At 40.6% G+C, this 19,804-nt stretch overlaps 1 protein-coding gene across 3 annotated transcripts in view; it reads left to right on the top strand.

Moving 5' to 3' along the window:
* The window catches only part of COPS4 (COP9 signalosome subunit 4), a 51,884-nt gene extending 36,400 nt beyond the window's left edge, over positions 1–15,484 (top strand). For 2 of the 3 annotated variants that reach the window (XM_045996074.1, XM_045996064.1), the window contains exons 5-10: positions 675–828; positions 981–1,131; positions 2,173–2,343; positions 8,815–8,930; positions 10,716–10,800; positions 14,971–15,484. In XM_045996074.1, the coding sequence (XP_045852030.1) occupies positions 675–828; positions 981–1,131; positions 2,173–2,343; positions 8,815–8,930; positions 10,716–10,800; positions 14,971–15,104 (811 nt within the window). In that variant the 3' untranslated portion in view covers positions 15,105–15,484. The remainder of the gene's footprint in view (positions 1–674; positions 829–980; positions 1,132–2,172; positions 2,344–8,814; positions 8,931–10,715; positions 10,801–14,970) is intronic. The other variant, XM_045996082.1, reaches the window with a different exon arrangement.
* Positions 15,485–19,804: the final 4,320 nt, after the last annotated feature.

The following is a 19,804-nucleotide window of genomic DNA, read 5'->3' as shown; positions in this document are numbered from 1 at the left end:
AAATACATCTTACTAGTGTCTTACATGCTGTTTTATCCTGTTTTTTCACTTAGCAAAAACACATGACTGTTATCATACAGTAATGATTATAACAACTGTGTATTATCCTACCATCTTAACGTACCACAATTTAGTTGATCATTATAAATATCATAATAGGTGATTCCCAGTTTTTTCCTGTTAGATATTTATGAGTAACTTTATAAATGAATACTCCTTTTATGTATGTGTACACATTCCTGAATATTTTCTTGAGATTAATTTTCTGGAGGTAAGATGCAGTAGGTAAGGAATGTGTGCATTTTGAAGGGTTCAAGGGGTGGTTGGAAAATATATTGCCGAATTGTTTTCCAGGATGGTTTACTCATTCGTAGCCCCAACAGCACTATATGATACACCCCTCAACTGGGCATTTTTTTTAAGTTCTTTGACTTGTGAGATTATCCGAGGATTGAAGGAAGCTAAAAAAACAATAGAACAATCATGATAGAAAGAATAAAAATTCAGTAAAATTTATTTTGTAAATATTTTTTAGACTTTTTGTAATACAGTAAAAATTTGATTCTCTTATTTTAACAGAATATGTAATGAAAAAATGTATTTTCTCCAACTCCTAAAAACTTTCTTGATAATATATATATTTAGTCATTCTGTTTTTTTCTGTTACATCCTAGGCAGTACAACGTAGATTATAAACTGGAGACTTACCTGAAGATCGCGAGGCTATATCTGGAAGATGACGATCCCGTCCAGGCAGAGGCTTACATAAATCGAGCATCATTGCTTCAGAATGAATCCACCAACGAGCAGTTACAGATACACTATAAGGTAACAAATGAGCTGATTTGGGGTTAATTTTGTATTGGAGAATCCTACTATACTAAGATGCTTCAGGACATCGTTTTATTTTTTGCTTTGATTTTGAATTTTTGGCTTTGATTTTGAATTTTTTCCCCTAATTGAGAAATTTCCCTCTTTAGGTATGCTATGCACGTGTTCTCGATTATAGAAGAAAATTCATTGAAGCTGCACAAAGGTACAATGAGCTCTCTTACAAGACAATAGTGCACGAAAGTGAAAGACTAGAGGCCTTAAAACATGCTTTGCACTGTACCATCTTGGCATCAGCAGGTAAACTTGTAATTTGTGCTTTCATGAACAGTCAGTTACCTTTGCTTAATAATTTCAGGTTCATTACTACTGGAGGATTTAGCAAAGAACTATTTTACAAGGGGATGTCTTATTGTAATTATAATTATGGTAAATTTATTTTAAACATTTAAACAGTTAAAAACAGTAATAAAATAGATTGCTAACTTAAAACATTTTTAAATATGCTTGTATCAGTCCATTTCCCACATGTGTTAGGAGTAATTAAGAGAGATAATATGAAATTTAGTTTGCCTAATATAGCTCTTAAAAATAAATAATGAAATTCAATGAACATTATATAGAGGGAAATAAAAATTAAAATCTAGAGATTGATAATAACATACTGCTTTTGGGATTTTCTTTAACTTCAAGCCTTGGTTTTATATCTTACATTTATCCTTTTCTTTGGTAAATATGAAAAATAAACTGTTCTTTGTTCTTTTTTACTAAATTATAGCATATAAATCACTCAACTTATAAAGCAAAAAAGACATTGAGAAAAAATGCTGGTAATGCTAAGCCATAGCTTTTCTAAATCATTTTTAGAATGTTTATTGATCTGTATTTAGTTGAGAGCTTGATGACATGTTCATAGTACACATTTCTTTCCTTATGAAGCAGTGATCTTATTTCTTGTATTTTTGTTACTGAAAAGGCAATACATAGAATGGTATTGCTCCCAGTTCTTAAGAACTTTTACTGGTTACTTGGGTTTCCTTCGTGTAATAGCATCTGTTTGTATCCTCTTTTTTTAATAAACAGTAGCATGATACACACACTTTGTAACCTGTTTTTTCCTACCTGTATATTGGCAGTCTTTATGTGTCAATACATATCACTCATTCTTTTTGGATGAGCAATTGAGTATTCACTAATTCTGTTGGCAGTAACTTTGTAGAACATAGCTGCCACAAATCAGGACAACTGACTGTATTTTAGTAGGCAAAAATGGAGTATAACGTAGTTTCTTATTGGAGAAATAGGTTGTGAGAATATTTGATGCTCATTTGTTTCCCTTAGGACAGCAGCGTTCTCGGATGCTAGCCACTCTTTTTAAGGATGAAAGGTGCCAGCAACTTGCTGCTTATGGGATCCTAGAGAAAATGTACCTAGACAGGATCATCAGAGGAAATCAACTTCAGGAGTTTGCTGCCATGTTAATGCCTCACCAAAAAGCAACTACCGCTGATGGTAATGATCAGGTCTTAATTTGTGGAAGCAAATATTTAGGTACACACTAGTGGCAAGTGTGTTAAATTTGAAGCATTTTGATATCTTTCTATAATATTTTTATATAATACTTGATGACCAAAAAGGAGTATTATATTGACTGAAAATGAGTATTGTATCCAGATAGGGTTTAAATAATAAAAATAATAAAATTTAAATAATAAAAATAGCCCTATTGGAAAGCATATTGTAGAATAATGCATTTTCAGAGATTATAAGGGCAGAACTATAGCCTGTGTTAATAGTGCCTGATTATTATTTTTATTTTTATTTATTTGTTTTTAAAAATTTTATTTATTTTTATTTTAAAATTTTAAAATTTTAAAAATTTTATTTATTTATTTGGCAGAGAGAGACAGCAAGAAAGGGAACACGAGCAGGGGGAGTGGGAGTGGGAGAGGGAGAAGCAGACTTCCTGCTGAGCAGGGAGCCCAGCACATGGCTCAATGCAGGACCTTGGGATCATGACCTGAGCCAAAGGCAGATGCTTAACAGCTAAGCCACCCAGGCGCCCCTAGTGACTGGTTTTTGAAAAACTCAAACCCTTTGATAAGTACCTTAATTAATTTTTTTTAGAGATTTTATTTATTTATTTGACAGACTCACAAGTAGGCAGAGAGGCAGGCAGAGAGAGAGGAGGAAGCAGGCTCCCTGCTGAGCAGAGAGCCCGATGTGGGGGGGGGATCATGACCTGAGCTGAATGCAGAGGCTTAACCCACTGAGCCACCCAGGTGCCCCAACCTTAATTAATTTTAAGCATCAGTTTTTAACAGTGTAATTATCCAGTCCTATTTTAGATAGAGTAAAATTTGGCACAGTAGCTTGCTTACGGTTATTCAGGGTGAAAGTGCTGCCAGTAAGAATAGAACTTGGTGTCATGTTTCCTAATTAAGGGATCTATTTGCTCGCTAGGCTACTTTTCCAGAGAAGTTTTTAATAGTTGCTTGTTTGTAACATCAGCCACTTTATATATGTTTGTCTACAGAGGTTTTAAAGTAACTGAAAACAATGACATACGTAATAATAAGAATATAAACAGAGCGTCAGAAACATGAAAAAAGTCAAGATAAATGCAGATCCGTTAGACCTACTTCCTTGGATTCAACATCGTCCTATACCACAGAGAATTCAGCTGTAAAAAGTCACATATGCAGGGGTTTGCTGGAAGGTGTACACTTCACCCGGTCTTACTGCCCTGAGTTAGATCAGATCACTGAAGGGATTGCAGTGACCAGCTATTGAATTTTTCATTTAATTTGTACTTTAAGAAGCAAACGAGTTGATTCTCATCTTTCTGTCTAAAGGAGGTATTTTTTCTATAGGATATTCATTATGCAATCCTCAGGAAAAGTTCCTTCACAGTCTTGCAGTTGTGATTCTCCTGAACAGTTTTTTTTTTTCCAATCTTATTTAAATACATTCTGGGGGGGCCTGGGTGGCTCAGTGGGCTAGAGCCTCTGCCTTCTGCTCAGGTCATGATCCCGGGGTCCTGGGACCGAGCCCCACATCAGGCTCTCTGCTCAGCGGGGGGCATGCTTCCTGCCCCCCTCTCTGCCTGCCTCTCTGACTGTTTGCAGCCCACCTATAAATAGTGTGTATCTATGTGCTTTGATTGTTGTTACTTTTAAATTCTTTTCCATGTATTCTGAGCAGCTGATATTCTGAGATGTCTAACAGGTTGGAAAAGATAGTTAAAAAGAAAAAGTTTCCAGAAGTGATAGAGTCAAACTTCACATTTGACTTTGAACTTTCTGGCTATGAAAAAAAAATGTGAAAAGATTCTTTCTAAAAAGGATGCTTCCTAGGACCCCTGAGGATGCAAATGATCGTCAAATCTCTCCCATGGGACTATAAAGGGAGGACAGATGTTTCGTTGTCTTCTCCCATTTCAGACCTTACTGTTTTTCTTATTTATCTCTTCTGGACATTTTTGTTGATTGGCATTAACAATAGCAATCTTGAGATGTAATTTTTTAAAATTATAATTCATTGTTTGTATTCTTAAAGTTGTGTAACATTACTTCTGATCTGCTTTCTGCTCACTAGATTTTTCTGTGGTGGGCATTTCATATAAATGGAATCACACAATATATAGCTTTTCACTTGGCAAAGTATTTATCCATGTTGTAGCATTTATCAATACTTTATTCCTTTTTATTGCCAAATAATATTCTGTATGTGAATATACTGCATTTTATTTCCTCATCAATTGATGGACATTTAGGTTATTTTCACTTTGGGCTATTGATAATGCTTCTGTGAATATTCATGTAAAATTTTTTCTATTTTAGTTCAGTTAGTTAACGTATAACGTATTACTGGTTTCAGAAGTACAGGTCTGTGATTCATCAGTCTGTACCCAGTGCTTATTACATCACATAACCTCCTTAATGCCCAACACCCAGTTACCCTATCCCTTCATCTCCCTTCCCTCCAGGAACCCTCAGTTTGTTTCCTGTGATTAAGAGTCTCTTATGGTTTGTCTCCCTCTCTGATTTCATCTTGTTTTATTTTTTCTTCTCTTCCCCTATGATCCTCTGCTTTGTTTCTTAAATTCCACATATGAGTGAGATCATATGATAATTATGTTTCTCTGATTGACTTATTTCACTTAGCATAATACCCTGTAGTTCTAGCCACATCATTGCAAATGGCAAGATTTCATGCTTTTGACGACTATGTAATATTCCATTGTATGCATACCACATCTTCTTTATCCATTCATCTGTCAGTGGACATCTAGGCGCTTCCCATAGTTTGGCTATTGTGGACGTTGTTGCTATAAACATTGGGATGCAGATGCCCCTTTGGATCACTACATTTGTATCTTTGGGGTAAATACCGGTAGTGCGATTGCTGGGTCGTAGGGTAGCTCTATTTTCAACTTTTTGAGGAACCTCCATGCTGTTTTCCAGAGTGGCTGCACCAGCTTGCATTCCCACCAGCAGTGTAGGAGGGTTCCCCTTGCTTCACATCCTCACCAACATACGTTGTTTACTGTCTTGTCAATTTTAGCCATTCTGACCAGTGTGATGTGGAGTATTTTTTCATGTGTCTGTTGGCCATTTGGATGTCTTCTTTGGAGAAATGTCTGTTCTTCTGCCCATTTCTTGATTGATTATTTATTCTTTGGGTGTTGAATTTGATAAGTTCTTCATAGATTTTAGATACTAACCCTTTATCTGATATGTCATTTGCAAATATCTTCTCTGATTCTGTTGGTTGTCTTTTGGTTTTGTTGACTGTTTCCTTTGCTGTGCAAAAGCTTTTTATCTTGATAAAGTCCTAGTTGTTCATTTTTGTCTTTGTTTTCCTTGCCTTTGAAGATGTGTCTAGCAAGAAGCTGCTGTGGCAGAGTTCAAAGAAGTTGCTTCCTGTTTTCTCCTCTAGGATTTTGATGGATTCCTGTCTCACATTGAGGTTTTTCATCCAATTTTTTTGTCTATTTTTGTGTGTGGTGTAAGGAAATGGCCCAATTTCATTCTTCTGCATGTGACTATCCAATTTTCCCAGCACCATTCGTTGAAGAGGCTGTCTTTTTTCCACTGGACATTCTTTCCTGCTTTGTCGAAGATTAGTTGACCATAGAGTTGAGGGTCTATTTCTGGGCTCTCTGTTCTGTTCCATTAATCTATGTGTCTGTTTTGTGGCAGTACCATACTGTCTTGATGATGACAGCTTTGTAATAGAGCTTGAAGTCCGGAATTGTGATGCCACCGTTTTGGTTTTCTCTTTCGACATTTCTTTGGCTTTGGAGCCGACTTCTAATAGTTCTGGTTTTGTGCTCCACTGCTCTACATCACTTGCGGCTAGCCAGTGGGCAGAGGCTCCCACCCCCCGCCTTCCCCACCATGATCTGTCTTCCCATGTATTACCTTGATTGACTTTTTTTTTTTTTAAAGATTTTATTTATTTGACAGACAGCGATCACAAGCAGGTAGAGAGAGAGAGGAGGAAGCTCTCCGCAGGGAGCCTGATGCGGGGCTCGATCCCAGGACCCTGGGATCATGACCTGAGCCGAAAGCAGAGGCTTTAACCCACTGAGCCACCCAGGCGCCCCTACCTTGATTGACTTCTTTGCAACATCTACCTTATAGAAAGTGGTCGTTTTTCTGTTTGTAGAGTTGCAGCTGTTCTTTCCTCAGCGTCCCGGTTGAGTTCACAGGTGTTCAGAATGATCTGACGGCTATCTCTAGCTGAGCCTTGGGACCAGATGCAATTACGGTCTCCTACTCCTCCACCGTCTTCCTTGTAAAAATTTTTGTATGAACACAGGTTTTTAATGCTCCTTGGTATTCACCTAGGAGTGGAATGCCTGGGACATTTGATAACTTGTGGTTAGTCCTTTGAAAAGGTGCCAGACTGTTTTCAAAAGCAGCTGCTCCTGTCTGCATTCCTGTCAGCTGTGTGTGCGGTTCTGATTTCTCCATATTTTCTCTCATGTTTATTATCCGTGCTTTTGACTTGGACACCCTCGTGCGTGTGAAGTTGGTGTCGCATTGTTTTGATTTGCCTTTCCCCAAACAAGCTTTTCATGTACTTATTGGCTGTTTGTATATCTTCAGAGAAAAGTTTGTTTGGATCCTTTTCAGTTTTTAAACTGGGTTATTTGTCCTTTTATTACTGAATTGTAGGAATTCTTTATATATTCTAGACCTGATCATTACCAGATGATTTGCCAATACTCTATCCCATTCCGTGTGTTGTCTCTTCACTTTCTGGTGGTTTCCTTTGAGACATTGAGGTCTTTAATTTTGATGGAATCCAGTGTATCTGTTTCTGCTTTTTGTTGCCTGTACTTTGTGCTGAGAAACCATTGCCTAATCCAAGGTTGTGAAGACTTGCTCTGTTTTCGTCTGTATGTTTTGTAGTTACAGCTCGTACATGTTGACATTTGATTCATTTGAGTTCATTTTTGTATATGGTGTAAGATCAAGGTTCACCTTTATTTTTTTGTATGCAGATACCCAGTTGTCCTCGTAACTGTTGAAGAGACTGTGAGTTCCCCATTAAATTATCCTGGGACCCTTGTTGATAATCAGTTGACCGTAAATGTGCGAGTTTATCTCTGGAGTCTCAGTTCTATTCCATTCTGTGTTCCTGTCCCTATGCCAGTACCACACTGTCTTGGTTACTCTGTCTTTATAGCAAGTTTTGAAATTGGGATGTGTGAGTCCTCCAACTGTTTTTCCCCTCAAGATTGTTTTGGCTCCTTTGAGTCCCAATAGAATGAATTTTAAAATCAGTTTGTTAGTGTCTGCCAAGAATCCAGCTGGAATTTCGATAGGGATTACCCTGAGTCCAAAAATCAACTGGGGATTATTGCCATCTGAAAAGTATTAAGTTTTCCTATTTTCCCATTTATTTAGGTTTTTATATTTGAGAGTTGCTAAGAGAGTAGATCTTAAGAGTTTTCACCGCACACACACACAAAATTAACCATGTGAAGTGATGGGTATTAGTTAAATTTATTGTGGTAATCATTTTACAGTATATATGTATATCAAATCATTATGTTGTACATCTTAAACTAGTACAATATTATAGGTGATATCTGTTAAGGGTTAATATTCAAAATATATAAAGAACTTCTAAAATTCAGCACCCAAAAAACAAATAATCCAGTTAAAAAAGGGGTAACATTTTTCCAAAGAAGACGTACAGATGGCCAACAGACACATGAAAAGATGCTCCACATCACTCATCATCAGGGAAATACAAATCAAAACCACAGTGAGATCCCACCTCACACCTGTCAGAATGGCTAAAATTAAGAAGTCAGGAAACAACAGATGCTGGTGAGGATGTGGAGAAAAGGGGAGCCTCTTACATTGTTGGTGGGAATGCAAACCCGTGTAGCCGCTCTGGAAGACAGTGTGGAGGTTCCTCAAAAAGTTAAAAATAGAGCTAACCTACAATACAGGAGTTGCCCTACTAGGTATTTACCTGAAGGATGCAAAAATACTGATTCAGAGAAATATGTGTACCTCGATGTTTGTAGCAGCATTGCCTGCAACAGCCAAATCATGGAAAGAGCCCAAATGTCCATTGACTGATGAATGGATAAAGAAGAGGGGTATGCACACACACACACACATGCACACGTGCATGCACACACAGAGAGGAATATTATTCAGCCATGTCAAATAAATAAAATCTTCTAAAAAAAATAAAAGTATAAAACAAGGGGCGCCTGGGTCACATGGTTGAACGTCTGATCGATGGTGACCGTGTGGTGTGATCGATCAGGGTTGAGAGACTGAGCCCCGTGTCGGGCTCTGCTCAGCGTGGCGGCTGTCGGAGGTTCTCTGTGCTCCCTCTGCCCCTTCCCTCCCACTCACTCTCTCTCTCAAACAAATAAATAAATCCTTTATAGAAAGTAGTATAAAACAAGTTTCAAGCTTGTAATCGTCTTATTTACATTTGTTTAAGGTTCTAGCATCTTGGACAGAGCTGTTATTGAACATAATTTGTTGTCTGCAAGCAAATTATATAATAATATCACCTTCGAAGAACTTGGAGCTCTTCTAGAGATCCCTGCAGCTAAGGTATTTCCTTGTTTCCAATTTATAAAAAAAGAAGTTAGACTAAACTACAATATGTAATCGATAAATATTGGCAACTGCAATAAAAATACACATTAAAAGCATCAGGAAAATGGAAGTAAATTATTTGAATGTTAAAGTAGTACTGTAATGGAATTGTCCTAGTTTTTTGCTTTTTTTAAACTGTATTTTATGATAAAGTGACTTAGAATGAAAATCTTTAAGGAGTTCTGGGTTATGATACCTGTTTTGTGAGAGTCTTTGTTTAGTGTCTGTTTCAGTCCACTTCATGGTGTTTTCTGATTTCTGATGAACTGGAGATTTTGATACGTGCCTTACTTTTTCCGCTCTAGTTGACTCAAAAGGTTAAATATTTTATCTGTTTGAAAGAATAACTGTGGTCATTCTCTAGGCTATTCTGGTGTAACTTTTAGGCTTGATTTATCTTAATTGACTGAGTTAGTAGGAAATTAATTTCATTTTTAGTCATGATAAAGGTTTGGTTGGCTCTGTACAAATACCAACAAAGTACCAAGAGTATTTAGAGGGCATTTCAGGTATCATTTAAAACCCATTCTCTTAATTTTAAATAAGAGTAGAAGTAAGCAATCCACTTCTTTTTACCTAACTTGCATATCTTAAATCATGTAGTAATGGGTCATGTCCCCTTTTATCTGTTGGTGAAATATTAATTTAGAATTTCCTAATACACTTACTGTACTTGTACACATTCAGTGCATAGTACAGGAAGTGGAACCGTTTGGGAACCAAAGCTTAAGTTCCCATTAAAAGATACTTTCTTTTTAGGCTGAGACTAATTATTTAACAATAAATGATAGTATAGTTGTTTAGGGTTGATTGTGAAGATGGTCAGAATTACTAAAATGACCAAGTCATAAGCCAGTTTGCTTACACATAGTAAACATGAAACATGTCCTTAGGAGCTAGGTGGAGGACCTTTTGATTCCGTTTAATGTCTTTTTTTTTTTTTTTTTACAAGATTTTATTTATTTGAGAGAGAAAGAAAGGGAAAGCACAGACGGAGAGTGAGAGGGAGAAGCAGATTCCCTGCTGAGCAGGGAGCCTTATGTGGGGCTAGATCCCAGGACCCAGAGATCATGGCCTGATACAAAGGTAGATGCTTAACCGACTCAGCCACCCAGCCCCCCCTTAATTGTCTTTAAAATCCTTTTAATTTTTATTTATCTATCTATATATTTAATTTTTTTAAAAAGAGCTTAGTTTTTTAAGTAATCAGTACACGCAGTGTGGGGCTCAAACTCACAGCCCTGCGATCAAGAGTCCCATGCCTGGCACCCCTTTTTAATTCCCTTTTAAATTTGAACATCATTCCTCCTTCAAAATATTACTTTCTTCAAAAATACTACTTTCTTAAAGAATTTTCTAGGTGATAAACACTGCAAATTTAAATGAAGTAAAAAGAAAAACTAGTTTGCATAGGCTTTTTTGAGGTATGGATCTCCGTGAGAAGAAAAATTATTAATTTGATTTTAAGCAGAGGAAGAAATTGGTAAGAGTGCTGGGCTCTTGTCCAAAATCTCACAAGTAAAACAGATCCCAGTTAACGTAAAGTAATGGGTTATACCGAAAGAACTGGGGGATAAAATAGGCAGATTTACGAGATTAATCTTGTGATGAGTGGCAGATGAACATAGAAAGTGTGCGGGTAGCTAAACCAAGAGATTCCGTTCTCTTATATGTGAGTAACTGTTAGATATGATAAAGTTTACGAGAGTTTATTGTTTCTTTGGTTTTTTTTTTTAACAGGCAGAAAAAATAGCATCACAAATGATAACAGAAGGACGTATGAATGGATTTATTGATCAGATTGATGGAATAGTTCATTTTGAAAGTAAGAGGTTTTGCTTATTTCTGTCATAATAAAGTGGCAGGAGACTCTTGTGTACTTAGGATTAGGCCCTGTTGAACAATTCCTTTGACCTAGTGTATTACTACTGGAATGAACTTACTTCCTAGAGAAACAATTTGAAATAATTTTTATGAACTTACATTTATGAATCTACCTAATGCTGCATTTTAATGCTCTGGAAGCACTTGAAACCAGAATCAGTAAACCAGTTCACCCTCTCACTCAGCAGTTCACCCTCTGACTCATCTCGCGGCGCACGCGGTGCACTCATCATGCACCCGTACGAGGGTGCTAACGCGTGGACTTCCTCCAGCAGCGTGTTAGACTCACGGGGCAGGCAGCTCCGTCCGTCCCTGACTCGTCTGTTACCTCCTCAGCCCCGCTTCCTACTTCCTTGCCACCATGGAACTTCGGTGCCTGGAACCGTGCTCCTTGTTAAGATTTGATTTTGAGATACCCTGTTCTCACCGTATTTCCTGTCTTTCTAGCAGTCCGTGTCCGTTAAGTTCAACACTTCGTAGACTGCTTTGCAGCCTCCGGTCCATTAACGTTTTCTTTTCCTGGTCAGGCCAGCCCTTGCTTGCTTCACTCCTCTTCCTCCCTGGCTTGGCATCCACGATTCATTATATCTTTATTTCTTTTTTTAAGGTTTTATTTTAAACCTTAAAAAAGGTTTTAGAGGGAGTGAGAGTGCACAGGGAAGGAGCAAAGAGAGAGAGAGACTCTCCAGCAGGCTCCATGCTGAGCGCAGAGCCCAGGGCAGGGCTCAGATCATGACTGAGTTGAAACCAGGAACTGGTCGCTCAGCCAACTCAGCAACCCAGGAGCCCTGATCACTGTTTTACTTACCGTTTCGCAGGTGCCCTGGATGACTTGCCTGTTAACTTTTCATTCCAGCTGTCCAGGAAAACTTCGCCTGAATGAACCCATTTTTTCATTCTTTTCATTTTTCATTCCTGTGTTTGAGTAGCTACTGATGTTGCCAGAGAGGAGTTAGAACACCAGGCAGATTGATGACCACTGCAAATTCAAGGTCGTGGGTTCTCAACAGTACCTGAGACTCTTGACACATTTTTTTTTCCTACCCTGCAGTGGGGATTTCAGATTTCAGTTTTTGTAAATCTCGGACTTTTCTGCTCCTTCATTCTCAGCAGTAAACCTTGTTTCCTGTATCACAGAGAAAAAAGAAATCTACCAGTGTGAAATTAAGTGAACTTTTTGGTCATATTTATAAAACTTCTGAATTTTAAATACCATGTGATTATATCTTTTCTTCCTTTGTGTTATACGGGAGGTGGTTTCTGTCTCCCTTTCCAGTTCTTGTGCTTCGGATCCCTTTTCTGACTGTTATCCGTCCCTCTCAAAACCGGCTTCTTAGGAACTTGAACTTAGCAGTTATTTCGTTTGTTTTCCTTCTTTCTTGCTCTGTTGGCTTCTTTCCGCCAATATTTAAACATACTTGGGTGTCTCCCTTTTTAACAAGGGTATTTTTATCTTTCAGGCCTCATTTGACTTTTCGGCATATTGAGTAGCATTACTCATCTCTGCTTTCCGAACCGTCCCCGCCACCCCCTGCCTTTCATCTCTCACCCGTTCTGCTTTCCCTCCTCCTTTCCCGGGTGTTCGTCCACTCATCTTTGTAGATTCTCTTGTGCCTTTAAATATGAATATTGCTTCGGGCGAACTCCAGGCCTTTCCCTCCTCACTCTGCTGTTTCCCTGATTCAGTGGCCATCTGGATGCAGACAGTGCTTACGTCTGCCTTTCTAGCGCGTGGTTCTCTTCTGAGTCCTAGACCCGCTGGTGTTAACTGACTACGAGGTCTTTTCCGCCTGTTTGTTGAGCATCTCAGAACGAACATACCCCAAATTGAATTCATTATCTCCCCTCCCTGTGACCCTTCCACAGCCAGCCAGCAGCCGCCTTGTTCGCTTCTCCAGCCTTCCTGGTCCTTCGTCCCTCTTGTTTGCTGCCCAGAATCCTTTCAGTTTTATCTCCCAGATGCATCTGGAACCCATTTACTTGTCTTCGTGTCTTAACTGTCACCGGCCCATTCCGAAACCTCCCCCATCCTCTGGCCTTCCCCCTCACGTCTGCCGTCGCTCCTCTCTGGCCTCATTGCCTAGTACAGCCAGAATGGTGGGAATTTTTGAAAAGGTGAACAAACAAAACAAATACCAAATTATGAAATCATATCAGTTGTGTTTCTGAAGTGAGGCACTGTGTACCATGAACACATTTTAAAATTCTTATGCAGACAACTATGTCAATTTTTCATTTTATGGCTTTTTAGTTTCCTATATTCGTTCAAAAGATCTCATTCACTTTGGGATAAAAGTAATACTTTTCTAAAATTTTAAAAATATTTTCATTTATGTTCAGAAATATCTGTCTACAGCTTATTTTTGTGTATCATTTTAAGGTACGATCTAGTTTATCTTTTTTAAAAGATGGATTGCTGATTTGCAAGTACTATTTATTAGGTAAGACATACTTTCTGATCTTTGACAAATACTAGGTTCTACATACGTGTTTGGATCTCTTTCTGTGATCCGTTTGGTTCCACTGATCTGTAGCAATATGGTAATAGACAAATTTGTAGTAAATTTTACTGTTGGAAAAGCATCTCCTGTCCTTCCACTGCTGTCTTTTTTACTGAGTTGAAATTTACATAACATGAACCATTTTATTTATTTATTAAAGATTTATTTATTTATTTGACAGAGAGACACAGCGAGAGAGGGAACACAAGCAGGGGGAGTGGGAGAGGGAGAAGCGGGCTTCCCGCTGAGCAGGGCACCTGATGCAGGGATCGATCCCAGCACCCGGGGTTAATGACCTGAGCCGAAGGCAGATGCTCAGTGACTGAGCCCCCCAGGTGCCCCGACGTGAACCATTAAAGCGAGCAATTCGGAGCATTTAGTGGGTTCACGGTGCTGTGCAATCACCCACTCTACCTTGTCCCAAACGTTTCGTCTTCCCAAGAGGAAGTCTCGTGCCTCTTGAGCAGTTGCGTCCCTCCTTCCTTCTCCCGGCCGCCATAGCCACTGTCTGAATTTTCGCGCTGTGGATGGGCCTGTTCTGGATACTTGGTAGAGAAGCAGTCGTGCGCTGCTGACCGCTCACTCACACTTGACACAGTGCTCTGCCGCTCCGTTCACGTCGTTCCTGTCGTTCCTGTCGTTCTGTCCGCGCCTGGAGCAGCCCTTGCTCCGCGGCAGGGCCCACTGCGGCGCTGCTCTATTCTTGATGTCCCAGACCATCTCGGCTGTTCTCAGACGTCATGTCCTCCGTATGAACTCTAATGATCCTGTCCTGTTAGAAAGAACAGAGAAAGGGGGGATTATCTTCCTAATTTTAAAGAATGTATGTGTGAACAGGGAGGGCGGTTCTTTTCTTTGTGATACTGCATCTTTCTGTCTGGGGCTGTCGTTTCTTCTGCTCAGGTTATTTTATGTCCTTTACTAAAATTTTTTTATTTCAGTTTTTTTTAGTGTCCATTTTTGTATATTTGGGGACTGTTTTGAGTGGAATATTCCCCTTTTAAGTGCATATTGCTGGTGTGGAGAAAATCCTGGTGTTTTCATGTTTACTTTAGTTTTGTTTTAAAGATTTTATTTACTTGATAGAGAGAGAGACAGCAAGAGAGGGAACAGAAACGGGGAATGGGAGAGGGAGAAGCAGGCTTCCCGCCAAGCAGGGAGCCCGATGCCGGGCTGGGTCTCAGGACTCCAGGATCATGCGCTGAGCAGATGCTTGATGACTGAGCCACCCAGGCGCCTTTGACCAGAGTCCAGTAGACAGAGATGTGCTTTGTCCAGTAGGTGGCAGTATCTTCTGACTCAAGAAACTGCTGGTGGGTTCCGAGAGGCTTTTAGGCGGTGGTTTTGTGACTGACGTGCTTTGATTGGTTGGTTTTCTTTTGTTTTCACGAATAATAATAACATGGATCTGTGCGGATATGCTTTTGGGTTTGTACTTTGTGCCAGTAATTTGGGTACTTTCCTTAATATTGCTTGATTAGCTTAATTTTATTAGCCAAGATTTTTGGAATGGATTTTTGAAAATTAGTATTACTGTGTTTATCTTTTGACTTGCACTGCTGAGCATTCATGGAGTAATGTTAAACGGTGTGTGTTGTTCTTCTGTGTAGCACGGGAAGCCCTGCCAACGTGGGACAAGCAGATCCAGTCCCTTTGTTTCCAAGTGAATAACCTGCTGGAGAAGATCAGTCAGACGGCGCCGGAGTGGACAGCGCAGGCCATGGAAGCGCAGATGGCTCAGTGAGCGCTTGCGGAACTCTGTGCGCACGACAGCTTTCACCATGTTGTACAGATTAATTTCACTGTCTCTCCAAAGCATTTGCATCATGACCTTACGTATTTCAATCCCTTTTATGCTGGATTCCATTTAAAGAAGACATTGTTAGAACAGGAAGCGCAAGCATTTAAAAACCTGTAGTTCCCGTATGTTCAGGGTCTGTGTCCAAGCTAACTCAGATGTTTTGAAAGCTTTTTCTTTAAACGGAGTAAGTGAAATATCCGTGGCTAAAAAGTTTGGGATTTGTGATAACTTTGTAGTCATGTAAAACTTAAAGCGCTTCGTGCCTCTCCAAATGTGGTAATTCTAATAAATGGAGACGTGAGCCAAATAAAAGCAGTACTTTGTTTTTAATTAGCGAACAGTGTTTTGTTCTTTTCCTTTCATTTCAGTGGACATGGGTTTATAGCATGTGCCATGACCCTGGAGCCGCGCCATAGCACCTGTTCTCCAGCCAGGCGGCCCCAGAGCTGGTCGACAGCGTGTGGGACACTGTGGTTGCACCAAGCTCCAGAGCGCACAGGGAGGAGCTTTTCATTTCTTAGAGTCCGGGAAGGCTCCTCAGAGAGGGTTATTTCGGGCCAGCTTTGTAGAAGAAAAAAAGGACTTTTAAAAACGAGTTTGTAGGCAACTTCCAGTTTCAGCTCCGACATGTGAAGAGCACTGAAGTCATCACTCCATCCTGACAATCAGAGGAAGTCTGAAAAGGCTGAAAATCAGTGGATTTTCTTATTTTGAGGTCACAGAGCAAACTACTGTGAAAACTGGAAGGACAGGCAGACGGAAGCATGGGCCAGAGAGCGGGTTGGGAGCCGAAGCTCCTGGACCGATAGGAACAGGGAACTGGTAACTTCGATGAGTTCCTGGAGGCAGAGGGTAAACTAGCTTGACAGTTAACCCCCCTGAGGGCCCACTCTCTGGGAAGGCCCTATGCTTTCTAGGATTTATCCCCAGGAGCCCCATCAGGTTCTCAGGATGGAGATCAGGATCCCCTGCGTTTCAGGCAAGACCGGGGAAGGGAAAGTAACTGTTTTGAAATACACCCAGAGCAGTTTCCATGGCAGAGGCCTGCCCTCTGAGGAGAACTACATTACCCAAGCCTCACCCGGCCTGAGGCCAGGGCAGTTACTCCTCCGCTTGGAGCCCCTATGGCCTTCTTGGGTCACAGAAGAGGAGGGAAAAAAAGGGCTGAGAAACACTTCTGAAGGTCACAGCCTGGGGACTCAGGTTAAGTATAAACAGATTTAAAATCATGAGATTACACAATCCTTCTCAAATCCATTACGTCAAACAGGGCTCCAGTATCACCCTCGTCGTTGTCCTCATCGGAATTGGAGAGCGATAGGACACGCTCTTTAATACTACCGGTATTCTTAGTGAGACAGTAAAACAGGGAAGAATAAAAACAAGATCAGTGAGCTTGAAAATGTGTTGGTAAAAACTTCCCAGGCTGAAATGCAAAACAAAAAGCAAAAAAACCCCACCAAAACACAAAAACTATCCAACTATGGGACATAGTTGGATATATAACCAACTTACATAGTACGTAGTATAAGCTATAACAAGTATAATGGGAATACCAGAAGAAGAAGAACAAGAACAGAAGAGATATTTGAAATAATAATGGCTTTTTTTTTTTTTAAAGATTTTATTTATTTATTTGACAGAGAGATCACAAGTAGGCAGAGAGGCAGGCAGAGAGAGAGGAGGAAGCAGGCTCCCTGCAGAGCAGAGAGCCCGATGCGGGGCTCAATCCCAGGACCCTGATATCATGACCTGAGCCGAAGGCAGTGGCTTAATCCACTGAGCCACCCAGGCGCCCCATAATAATGGCTTTTTTCCATAAATTAATGATGGAAACCAAACCGCAGGGCCAAGAAGCATAGAAAAGAACAAGCATGATAAATACCAAAGACATCTACCGAAGCATATCGTGTTCACCCTGCAGAAAACAAGGACAAAAACCTTGAAAGAAACTAGGGGGAAAAATACCTTTTCTCTCTCTCTCTCTCTCTCTCTTTTTTTTAAGATTTATTTGTTTTTACAGTGAGAGATCACAAGCAAGAGGGGCAGAGGGAGAGGAGAGTCCCAAGCAGACTCTGCTGAGCATAGAGCCTGATGCAGGGATTGATTTCATGACTCAGATCAACACTTGCGCCAAAATCAGAAGTTGATCATCAACCATTGTGCTACCGGGTGCCCCCCAAAACGCCTTTTCTATAAAGGAACATAAGTAAGAATGATATTGGATTTCTCATCAGAAACCATGTAAGCAAGAACTGAGTGTAGATATTTAAGATGTTGAAAGAAAAAAAAACTCAACAACAGAAGATATTATCCAGCAAAATTATCCTTTAAAAGTGAAGGAAGAGTCTCCGCAAAACTGCATACACCTGTTGTCAGGAGACCTGTGTTAGAGTGCTGAAAGTTCTTCAGAGTGAAGGAAATGGGATGGGTTAGAACCCTGACGAAGGAAGAGCATTGGAGAACAAAGAGATGGAGCTAAAGTCTTCTTTAAAAATTTTAATTGGTCTAATAGATGACTTCGTTCAAAATAATAGCAACAGTTTTGAATGTTAGTAGTGTATGGATAAGTAAAATGGATGAGAGCAATGATGGGAGGCAGAAATTGTGAATATTCTCTCCTAAGATTGCTGTACTACGCAAGAAAGAGCAGAGTGTTCGAATATGGACTTCGATTAGTTGTAAATGTATATTGCAAACTGGAAGGTGGAAGAAATTAAGAATATAGACACAATTGATTTGCTAAGAGAGAAGGGAGAAAATGCAATCATAACGTGCTCAGTTAAAACCAGAGCCTTAAACTGCAGGAGGTAAACGCTGATGGAGCAGCAAGGACAGGCACGAATGCACCGTTAGAGACCAGCACCCCCTCGGCAGCCGCCGACAGAGGCGACAGGCGGAAAGTCGGTGAGAACGTAGTTGAACTCAGCGCCATCAGTCAGCCGGGTCTAACTGACGTCTGCAGACTACTTCCAACAACAGTAGAGTATTTTTCTTAATCCCACATGGAACATTCACGAAGATAGACCACATTTTGGGTCATAAAACACATCCTTTTTTTTTTTTTTTTTTTGCTTTATTTCCTCCATGAGCAGTTGGAATTTGAAATTTTTAAAAAAATGTCTGTGTGCTGAAGGTCGTGGAAGTAGGGAATTTTAAGAGTGAAGACGTGACAGGAGAATAGGCTAAAGAAGGAAACTGAGGCTCTGTTATGAAGGGCCAGGGAAATTTTGGGGTCTTTTTAAAAAATGATCACAGTTAAACTTGGGGCAGGAAGTTTTTAAGACGGATTGGAAAGAAGGTAATGGAACTACAGTTACTAGAGGCAGGCAGACTAGCTCAGGAGCTGCGTACCTGACTGTTGGAGACATCCTGAAGGTTCCGACCACATCCAGGGCAGTGACTAGCTCAGGAGCTGCGTACCTGACTGTTCAGAGACATCCTGAAGGTTCCGACCACATCCAGGGCAGTGACTAGCTCAGGAGCTGCGTACCTGACTGTTCGGAGACATCCTGAAGGTTCCGACCACATCCAGGGCAGTGACTAGCTCAGGAGCTGCGTACCTGACTGTTCGGAGACTTCCTGAAGGTTCCGACCACATCCAGGGCAGTGACTAGCTCAGGAGCTGCGTACCTGACTGTTCGGAGACTTCCTGAAGGTTCCGACCACATCCAGGGCAGTGACTAGCTCAGGAGCTGCGTACCTGACTGTTCGGAGACATCCTGAAGGTTCCGACCACATCCCAGGGCAGTGAAGACAAGGAGAGGACAGGTTGATCCGTTCAGCGAATGATTTGAGTAGGTATCTAGCAGGTGTCAGGCATTGTTCTGGGCCCTGGGGACACAGCAGCAAGCAATAGGTCATCCACTGGGGCTATCAAGTGGAATTTAAGGGACAGAAGCCTGTGGCTGATTGGATGTGAGGAGAAGGGCGAAGGGTGTGATCAGTCAGTTCAGGCCTCACTGGTACTCTTGGTACTTAGAGTTCATATCTTGAACAGCTAAGTAAGTGGTGATAGCATTTGACATGTGGGGTAGAGACGGTCTAAGGGACATCGAGATGGACTCGGTTAGTAGGCAGCTGAAGAGTCATCCAGAACGTCCTCAGTAAGGGGGAGACTGGAAATAATAGTCCTCCCTGACATCCAAGAGACGGTTGAAGCCACGGGAGTAGATGACACTGAGAACATGAGGTGTGAAAAGAGCAGATCCCAGATGCAACCTTGCAAAGCACCCAACTCCATGAGGCGAGGAGAAGAGGGGGTAGAACACTCAGGTTTGCCGAGTGCCCAGTAAGGTGCCTTCACATTTGCTGTCTCTGGAATTGCACAATACACCTCTCCAGTAGTTTTGCCTCTCCTTCCCCGTCCCAACAAATGAAATGGATTCAAGGGTGGGGAGAGAACCAAAGGAAACCAGGACTGAGGTTTTTCATCAGGGCAAAATGACGTGTATAGAACACATAGAATAATGAATGTGGAAAAAAAAGTTGCTTTATGCATTTATCAATATTTAATCAAAAGTGGGTCATGATGACTGAACGTTTATTACTTGTCCTGAATCTTATTGAGAAGAGAAAGGAGATCAATGCCACAAACCCATCCCGTGTGCGGCTAGGAAGCAGGGCATAGGGTGCTGTTACTT

Source organism: Meles meles, chromosome 2 (genome assembly GCF_922984935.1).
Source record: "Meles meles chromosome 2, mMelMel3.1 paternal haplotype, whole genome shotgun sequence".
Classification (NCBI taxonomy): Eukaryota; Metazoa; Chordata; class Mammalia; order Carnivora; family Mustelidae; genus Meles; species Meles meles.
This window is presented reverse-complemented; position numbering and strand designations above follow the sequence as displayed.